The sequence below is a fragment of the Batrachochytrium dendrobatidis genome (genome assembly GCF_000203795.2).
Source record: "Batrachochytrium dendrobatidis JAM81 unplaced genomic scaffold BATDEscaffold_4, whole genome shotgun sequence".
Lineage (NCBI taxonomy): Eukaryota > Fungi > Chytridiomycota > Chytridiomycetes > Rhizophydiales > Batrachochytrium > Batrachochytrium dendrobatidis.
The window spans coordinates 1,174,793-1,184,952 of NW_006281102.1; the positions used below are offsets into that span (position 1 = coordinate 1,174,793).

Genomic DNA, 10,160 nt, shown 5'->3' on the forward strand with positions numbered 1-10,160 from the left:
AGTCATACCAATGGAAAAGTCATGGTTTGAAATACTGCAATAACAGACTGTTGGATGCTGTTGTGTCCGAGTGATCCAAAACATGACTAATCGAACAATCAGTCAAATATTTGTTATACAGTCACAGTATGCGGTGACAATGGATTGTATATGTGATGGTAATTATCCACAATCAGGGTAATGATTTGATATTACCTGATTACTGGATATATCACCGCAATCGAAAATATCAACACAGCATACTACTGAAATTGATTTTCCACTAACAGCAATGTTTGTATATTGATTCGCCCTACAGGGTGTTTCTGGGTTTGTCCACCCTACAGGGTGTACTTTTGTTTTCTAAATACCCATTTGGAAATTGCTGATTGTCGCCCTTGAAACTGTCATCATTATAAAACGGCAATCATATACCAGATTCACGACACTTTCATCACGCTATTCGATACAATGCTGATTACTCTAGAATTCATTCTACTTGCGTTACAAGCGGTTGCTGCGATTCAAATCCCATTAGAATCACCAAATGGAATTACCAGTCAACCAAGTAATAGACTATCAAAACGATCACCTGTTAAATTGAGTGGTGATATTGGTCGATGTTTCAAGATAAAAGTCAATGTTGATGGAGTCAATGTATGTATCATGTCATGTATTGTGGTTTGATATCAATAATACCACGTTTAATTAATCTCACACTTGTTTAAAATAGTTGGCTTTACAAGTCGATTCAGCATTTTCTGATATAATTGTACCACTTTCTAGTTCAAGCAACAATGTAGGTTTGGCTTCAGAAAGTATCTCAAGTGAGAAACCCGTTAATATAAACTACAATGACGACGAGTATAATGGAGTTACTTCTACAGCCACTGTGACGATTCCAGGTACTGGTATAGCTGGTGTCAATTTACCAGTACTAGCAATTCAAAAACAATCGGCAAGTCTAGTTGGTATTGGTGGAAAACTCGGTCAGGGAATATTTGGGTTTGGCCATTCCTTGTTTTCAAAGCATTATTCACAATTTACTGCAATGGATATTTTGTACAATGATGGTGTCATTCCTAATAACGAGATTGGTCTTCAACTATGTCCGTATGGCGCGGCTTTAAAAAGTTCCATCAATATAGGAAACACGGACGTAACTACAAAATGCGGAACGGATGGAAAAAGTGTTGCATGGGTACAATCACCAAAAAACAATCAATTTAGTGTCAACATCAAGAGTATACTAGTCAATGACAAATCAGTGGAGCTACCCGAGGAATTTCAGCAAGTTGTGGAAGATGGACGTACTTTGTACTCGAGTGTGGAAACATGCTATATGTATATGTGCTTCCCTGAAATGGTCGTGTATGTCTTGATCAATTCTATTCTTGATAGTGATGCGATCACTGTCAAAACTATGTTTAAAAACGATCACTTCAGCAAAAGAAAGATTAAAAAGAAATTACAAAAAAACCATTTAATGTCCAAATCCAAGTATAGTGTCGATTGGGACAAAATGCCAACGCTTTCAATCGTGATGTTTTCTCAAGCCCCCGTAACTGATGACAATCGCGATTCCGTTGTAACAATCACACTGGGTCCCAAAGACTATATGCAGATAATTGATTCTGAAGATTGTAAATACTTGACGATTGTATGCAATGTGTGTTGTTTGATTAATTTGACTAATATACATGTTGGATTATAGTTATGTTTACTGTAACAGCTTGCCCAAATGATTATGCAAATCTTGGTACATCATTTATGACCCGACTTAGATTGACATTTGATTTACAAAATCAACGCATTGGGTTTGGTCCTGGATGTGGATGCGAAACTGCAACTGATGGATATCCTACTATCTCGAACGGTGATCAAGTACTTTGGTCACCATCACAGTAAGTTGTTTGATATTGATGTGTGGATATGTCAATTGATATATTGATCATGAATTTGATGCATACTGTTAGATTGCCTGAACAACCAAGTACTTCAGGTTCAGATGGCACATCCACTCCCAAGAAATCGTTTTGGCGACTTGGTAGTACTCGTCATGGTAGTAAGCAAGCAAAGTTTAATTACGAGAAATTTGATGGCTGAGCAGATATAGCAATAAAATTGGTTATTTGTTGAATGGATGGTGACCATGATTATGTTATAGTTGATATGATGTACATCAGGATTCTTGGTGTTAACAATAATCAACAACTGATCAAGCAGTTACAGACTCTCAATAAACTCGGCTGAATACAATTCATTAGTGACAAACTGATATTATATGTATTTTTAATGTTGTGTGTTTATGTTTGACTGTGTGATATGTTCAAGCCGTGCATGTATTGGATCAGTCCAGTGTGTATTGTAGTTGTTTGATACACGATGATCACGCATACTATTGCATTGGTAATACATGGTATGGATTGAATATACATGATCCAAGTGTATCAATCATGGTATGCATTGTTGGAATCCATCACTGTATATCTGGATGATCATGTCGACACTAAATGTGCGATATCAACAGTTGGAATATGGTATACTGGTGCAAGTATATGATGGTTTACATTCCATTAGCATATCTGATCATATTGTTGGCATTGTATATTCAACATGTGATACTTGACACACGACAGAGTTGATACTGCAACTGATATCTGTGATCAGTCAAGCTATTGATGCAACTATTGATACCACAATCGACGAGTCAAACCAGTCAAATTGATCGGATCTGATATCAACACACATGACTATTGTTGATATTGGTATTGTATGTGTCAATACGACATGTCAAACAATATCATATTGGCACAATACACACATGCATGTCAGCATCATCAATGTGTACAACTATGCAATATCAAATGGCAATTGTATTGTATTGGAAATACAAGTGTCAATGTACAATATGATATCATGCCAACCAAGACTGTGAAATAATCAGATATAATATCAAGTGATAACTGTATTTTATTCAAACAAAAATCCAATTGAATCAGTTGGAATGAGTTCAAATTAGCATTCAAATCAATTGAATCAATCCGAATCTTCAGAGTCGGACGGATTTGAAAGTAATTCAAACCCATCCTTACGGTTAGCACTTCCTTTTGGATGGGAGGATTTGTGAGTTTTCTGCACACGAGAGTATTTGTGAGATCTTTGTCCACCAGAAGGATGTTTGGGGGCCTTATGTTTACCGGAAGATGCTTTAGTAGATTGAACTGTAGGTGTTTGACTCGATGATGAGAGCGAACTTTCATGATGTTGTGGACTCTGGATTCCACTAGTAGAAGGTTGCTCAGGTTGCTCGAGTTTCTTAGGTTGCTCAGATTTCTTAGGTTGCTCGGGTTCTAGTTGTTGGCCAGATACGAGAGCTTCAAATTCTTTGATGAGCTTCATAAACCCGAAATCTGATTCCAAAAGTTGCATGTAATTCTCGACTGATTCTGCACTAATATGCTTTCCGAACAGGAACTTCACGAGCTCATTTTTGATTTTAGTGAGCTGCGAGCGAATTCCGGAATTGTCCCAATAAGACTCCATACACTTTTTTTCAAGCTGGATAAGAACGGAATGTTGTTCTGCAAGCCAAGAATTGGCTTTTTTGACGTCTTCCTCGTACTTTGAACCTTGCTTGCTTTTGTGAGATTTATCCATCAAATCTTCAAGCTCATCACCTAGCTGTTTTACCAATTTTTCTTGAGAAAATATTAAAGATTCTGTCGAGTCGCACATTGCCTTTGCCTCATTATGCTGTTTATTCACTCGTGCGTATTCTTTGATCAAACTCTTTCCCTCGTCTGAAAGTTGATCAAAATTAATCCAGCCTGTAGTTTGTGCACCGGGAACAGCTGTTGAAGTGCTAGATTCAACAGTTGTAGTCGCGCTGGGATTAACTGGTTTGGCGACAGTAACTGAGCAGATGGCCAGAATTGATGATAAGACGGTGATTGCGAGTTTCATTGTATTGATTTGATCAAGTTGTGGATGATTGTTATCTGACAAGTCGGGTTTATATCGTATTTATATTCGTTGTTCAGAGAATAGTGTTAAAAGCATGTTCCCTGGATGATCGTCCTAAGGAACTAGTGTTGCTGTCAGGGTTGGTGTTGACTTGCTATCGACGTCAAAGTTTAAGGGACATCCCTTTATATGATCACCCATAATCTTGATTGAGCCGCTGTTCGGCTATGCATTGAACACCATACGATTGATCGATTGTGTGTTCATCACCCTTCCACCCTGAAAATAGCTAGTGAACTACAGTAGTCAAATACAGATCAAGTAGGGCTATATGCAACTGGGCTGACACTCAGTTGTTAGACGGTCATCAATATCCGCTGTGATATTTTATGCTTTTCAAAGTAGCAAGTGATTGACATGATTCAAACATGTGGTTTAGTAATACTTTGCATTCAACTCGACACGATCAATCATCACTACACATTGTCCAGTAATTCAATCAATCAACTGAATCAATACAATGCAGTTCATGTTGCAACCACAATGTCACATTGATGATCAATGACTTGCAACTGTTGTGTTGGCATTTCATGTTGTGTGTTACTATATCAATATCGATTGTCACTATATAGTTGTATCAACCACACATTATGATCATATGTCATGGTTGACTCGTATTCTGGATTGATGCACTCATTCCACTCCATTGCATCACTCGAAGACAAACATCGTATGACTTGTTGATTGCTAATACCCATATTGATCGAATACACACTACATGACACATGTCAGGTTAGCGTATACATTCCACTATATAGCACATCATGTTGCTGATATCACGCATTGTGATTCAACAGTCAATCTGTATTCGAGTTCAACTACAACTGATCGTGTCAATCATAATATACACGACCAATTGTAGTCGAGTTGATCCGACTGAGTCGAGTCCGAGTCATCATGTTCATATCAAACTATTACAACTCATTGTTGTAAAATCACAACCTCACAATAAACCAAGATTATACACTCGCTCATATATGTATCTGTTATATGCCGCTGTGATTCGAGTTCGGTCACTTGTCAATTCATCTCGATAGTGTTTGGCTTCAGCTGGTGATTGAACACCTTGAATATACTGCGTGATATCATTCCACAGTTCAGGCGGTATGCATGCCTTGTCAAGACTCGAGTTGTACCATTGTGGTTGTTGTGGAGCCACATGCGCAGTCGAAACAATCCGACATGCTGGATCCACTACAAAAAATGTCAGAATCTTGCAGTGTCCTGGTTGAGTTGGATCTGCAAGTTCAAATGATTGTTCTTTGTGTTGGTATCGATTGGGATAAACTACACACCGACCATTTGATACTTCAAGCAATCCTATATACTGATTCTGTGGTGATTCTTGATCAATGTCATACACATCTTTCCAATACATATTAGATGCTTTTTGACGATCAAACCGATCAACAGCCTCGCGGTAATCGAGTTTGGGTGTGGTGATATTTTCCACGTCGTAGTAATACAGTCCAGTTGCAACAATCGATTCGTTAATTGGACCTTCAATGTACCAGTTTCCCTCGTCGTATTTAGGTTTGTATGGTGTCAGTTGAATGTTGGTGAGTTTGACAATGACTTGCAGATTACGACCACGCAGTGATATTGGCTTTGCTAATTCATAACTGGATTCAAAATGTTCCGGAAGTGTTGGTACATACACGGGACGAATGACTCGAGTGTCTGATTCCATACCACCACGACTTGATTGGCTTGATGGTTCAGATCCCTTTGTGCCATTGCGAATATCAATATACTTGAACATTGGATCCATCGTTCTGAACAGACTTTCAAACATTGGGACAAAACATTTGAATATTTTGGCAATGCATTTGTACATGTCTCGATGCCATATCGGATTCAGATTGTTGATGTATGAGTTGATGGTCACACTGCCATCCTGTTCAACACGGAATTCACTCGGAAGACATTGGAACTTGTGTGATATAAACTTGGGATTGCCGTTAATGATGGGCGTATCTGAAACAAGTCGAGTCGATAACAATATATCGCATGGTACCATTGTGGTGTATTTGAGTCGTATAATCAGTGTTGTAATCATCGTTTGTCCATATACAACACTGTACATTGATGCATCAATCAGATTGTGCACCATTTGACCAGTGTTGTGATTTGATCCATGTTCAATATCCGATACATTTGTCATCAATCGCGTATATACATTGTCAGGTATGCCATTGTCCAGTATATACGTCTGTTCAACAGGTCCTGGGACAATTGTACCAAATCCATCACTGCCACTACAAACAAGCTGTTTGACAAAAAACTCGAGTTGTTCCAATGCAAGATTAAATGTTGATGGTGATATATTCTGAGCGAGTGAGTCAGCCCTCCATTGCTCCACAATATGCTGGTTTGTGATATCGATCCACCACATGGGTTTGCAAAGTATACATTGCAGATACTGGATATACCGCATTTCGACAAGTGTGCGCACCTCTCCATGTGTATCTCCGGCCATTCCAGAACTCGTACCAATTTTGGCATTGTTGTCGTATGGCTGAATGCTCGAACTAGCAGTCTGAACCAGATGCTGGAAACACGCTTCAATGATCTGGCCAGCAACCCTTTTGTTCATGTGATCAGCAGTATCCGATTGTACAATAGCCATTAGACTTTCAAACATCCCGCCTTGATCCAACTCGGTACGTATCGAACTGTCGGGATGATTGTCGGCAAAACCAGCAAGTGTTTTGAGTAGTTTTACAATACCATCATAGTCACACAAATCCATATCTCCACGTGAATAAATAGTGTTGAGTTGCTTCACAATTCCATATTCTCGAAACACCTTGATCATCTCGGCCTTGTTTGTAGATTTCTCAATCATGTCGTTGACATAATCAAACAGATACAAAGAGTCACGTATATCGACATCACACATCGATATCGTCAATTGCTCAAAAATCAACAATCGTACAAGCGATACAGGAAAGTCGCGCATACCAGATGCAATTGTTCCCGCTATCCAGATCATGCGTGTTTTTAGTTCAGGGTTTTTGCTGTATTTGATACACAAGTCGTTCAGTGTTTGAATCAGATCCAGCCTCATCAACTCGGCTGAAATCACTTCACAATCTGCATGTTTGCAAAAGTTCTCAATAGCAGCAATACTTTGACCAATCACTGCTTGATCGACACTCCTGTATTCATGTCATGTCAATCCAACCATGTCAAATTTACCAATTGTAATGACTGGACACACATTCATGCATAACACCACATACCTGAGCGTATTGACCAGTGCTGGAATGATGCCACATTCCGCTGCTTTTACTAGGTCATGACGATGAATAATCCAATACATGGTTTGAAGATTTTTGATAAACCCAACAGCAACTAGACCATTGGATGATTCCAGTCGTGAAACGAGTCTTGACAGCACGATGCCAAACTAATGATATTGTTCAATGTCAAGTATACAATTAGATCAACAAGACATGACATGACACTGTCCAAACTGGTCCAATATTGTATCATTGTAAACATACATTTTCATCGTCAATATCATTGCAAACTTGCAAGAACAGGTCAATTGCCAATGTGAGCATTTCTTGATCGGACTCGTGAACAATAATATCAACCATTGGCTTGATGTCAAATTTACACTCCTCACTCCAGCGTCCACAATCGAATAACTCTGTACATGTTTTTATTGCCTATATGCATATTGACACTAAGTGAGTTGAATGTCAATCATTTGATCAATATCAATCATGACTTGCCGCCATTTTGACTTGACGGTTTGGTGATTGCATGAGTTGTGCAATTTGGTTGCTTAGTCGTTGAGATATTTTGAACTCATATTACTGTACACCATTCTCAAAAACACTGCAGTAAACTTCATTACTTCGATCTACACAACACATGTTGATTAGTTTAGTCATGAACAATCCATTATTGTTACAATATATGAATACCTGTAAACTGGGTCGATTATACTCCAAATACTTGGCTGCAATATCCTCCAATCCAATACTCTGTAAGCGCTGCAATACATATGTATATCATGCCATTTCAAACCAACACAAAGTCAGCAATAGTTTGAATTTATCAATAATACAATGACTATTAAACTTACTGTAGCCATGTTTTTTCAACTCCTGTATCAAGTCAAGCAGTCTGTCCCATATTTCATCAGCCTTGTATAGTTGATCATCCGTTGTTAACAGTTTCAAATCTTCCTTGTGTTGAATCAACTCTTTCATGATATCATCCAACTTCATGTTTGATAAAATTAGTAAAGTTGAATTTTGATTTGACAATTTCATTCATGCGAATGTCCAACAATTGCCGAGAATTGTTCATGTTTGGATTGTTGTAAAACGCACAAACGAGTTGTTCCATTTTAGTATTGTTTTGATCAGTTTTTTGTAACAAAATTGGATTGTTATCAAACATGCATTTGGAAATACTGTAAATTAATATTCTGAATGTGATTGTTGTAGATTTGGTTCAATAAACAAGTTAGTTTACTACAACACATGGTAATGGATTACTAAACATCATCATAAATCGGATGGAATGGACTGAAATGGAATGAGATCAATGACAATCGCATTACAAACAGTGTGTTGTGATTAAATCATCGAGTATTCCCAAATACAAACTTGAATGAAAAGTCTTGCCACAAGACTGATCAACTGTATTACTGTTTACACTGTGGTATTATTGATGTATTGGAATATTTGATGTTCAGATACACAATGATAATGGTAGTACAAATCATGGTAGTTGTACAAACCAAACGTGATTAAAGCCAATAATAATGTCAGACAAGATTGGATAATGAATTAGCGTGTAAATCATCAACATTGACCAAGATTGATTGAAATGGTGAGATTGAGTTGGATGGTGATAAACACTGTTATTCAGTGGTCCATTTGACGTCAATACACCACTACCAATACCATGCTGCATATATTACATTGCAAACTGACATAAAACAACACTAATTGACCAATATCAAACCAGTTGATGTTGCAATCTACATCCGACTTCGAACAAGTGTATTGCTCCGTTTGTTGTACAATACACGACATGATTAGTTGGTGATATCATGCAACCATGCAACTGACAAGTGATTACATGCACAATCAACACTGGTTGTTATCAGGTCATTAATGTATATGGAACAAACCGTGTCAATGTATCAATCAACAACCCAATAACTGTTGATATAATACTCAACACAATATACACAAACATGCAATACACAATCAATGATATGATTGTTGACCCATTCACAATACTCGACAAACATCAACATCAGAAAGTTTAAATTTATTCAAAACCAAATTCATCGACACATCATTAATCCGAGTCCGGTTCTTCAAATTTCAAACCACGCCTTTTCATAAACCTTTTCAATTCTTGTCTGATACTGCGTATTTTTGTTCCTGCCTTTTCATACTCTTGTTTCAATCGTATTTCATCGTCTGGATTGTGCATTGGTTCAGATATCTCTTTTCCCATTGCTATTCTTAACTGCTGACTGAATTTGAGGTCTGCATATTCACGATATCTTTTGTGTTTTTCCTTTCGTATCGTTTTAAACGCTACAAGTTTTTTCTTTATACGATCAAAGGTTTTCTGATATTTTTGGCTTAATCCAGTCACTTGATTTGTGACAGTATTTGAAGACCTGCCATGGATCATTGGTTGTTGTTGGGTTTGGCTGGAAGTGCTTGGATCAACCATATCTATTGGTTGCCGCTGAGTTTGGTCGGAAGTAACTGAACCAGCCTCATCAATCGGGTTCTGCCGGTCTTGATTGGAAGTGCTCGGACTGAGTTGATCAATTGGTTGTTGTTGGATTCGGCTGGAAATACTTGAATTCATTGGTTCTTGCTGGTATTCACCAGAAGTGTTTGAATTGGATTCATCGACTGGTTCTTGCTTGTATTTGTTGGAAATGGTCAACCCAATTAGCTGTTGCCGGTATCGGTTAGGAAGGCTTAAATCCATTGGTTCTTCCTGGTATTCATTGGAAGTGCCTGGATTAGGTTCATTAGTCGGACCAGACACTTGACTGGAAGTGCTTGATGTGTGGGTTGAACCATTGTTATCAGTTGGGATCAGTATTGCATTGGCGGTTGCAGCTGCGCTCAATACGAATAACATATCAACCAATTTCA

At 38.0% G+C, this 10,160-nt stretch overlaps 4 protein-coding genes across 4 annotated transcripts in view; 1 reads left to right on the forward strand and 3 right to left on the reverse strand.

Moving 5' to 3' along the window:
* Positions 1–139: 139 nt before the first annotated feature.
* On the forward strand, positions 140–2,085 carry BATDEDRAFT_87892 (uncharacterized protein; the record flags this gene model as incomplete). The annotated part of the gene is made up of 5 exons (XM_006678095.1): positions 140–158; positions 467–636; positions 713–1,622; positions 1,694–1,883; positions 1,956–2,085. 5 exons carry the CDS (start codon positions 140–142, stop codon positions 2,083–2,085), a joined length of 1,419 nt encoding a protein of 472 aa, XP_006678158.1.
* Positions 2,086–3,018: 933 nt separating this feature from the next.
* On the reverse strand, positions 3,019–3,945 carry BATDEDRAFT_24154 (uncharacterized protein; the record flags this gene model as incomplete). Its single annotated transcript, XM_006677861.1, has 1 exon — positions 3,019–3,945. The coding sequence occupies one exon, from the start codon at positions 3,943–3,945 to the stop codon at positions 3,019–3,021; it is 927 nt and encodes a 308-aa protein (XP_006677924.1).
* A 1,003-nt stretch (positions 3,946–4,948) lies between these two features.
* Positions 4,949–7,610, reverse strand: BATDEDRAFT_87666 (uncharacterized protein; the record flags this gene model as incomplete). Its single annotated transcript, XM_006678194.1, has 3 exons — positions 4,949–7,166; positions 7,251–7,417; positions 7,515–7,610. The coding sequence occupies 3 exons, from the start codon at positions 7,608–7,610 to the stop codon at positions 4,949–4,951; spliced, it is 2,481 nt and encodes an 826-aa protein (XP_006678257.1).
* Positions 7,611–9,336: 1,726 nt separating this feature from the next.
* Positions 9,337–10,160, reverse strand: part of BATDEDRAFT_87665 (uncharacterized protein) — a gene marked incomplete at both ends in the record, with an annotated part of 1,451 nt that continues 627 nt past the window's right edge. Inside the window, one exon of the mRNA XM_006678195.1 lies at positions 9,337–10,019. Coding sequence (XP_006678258.1) covers positions 9,337–10,019 — 683 coding nt within the window. The remainder of the gene's footprint in view (positions 10,020–10,160) is intronic.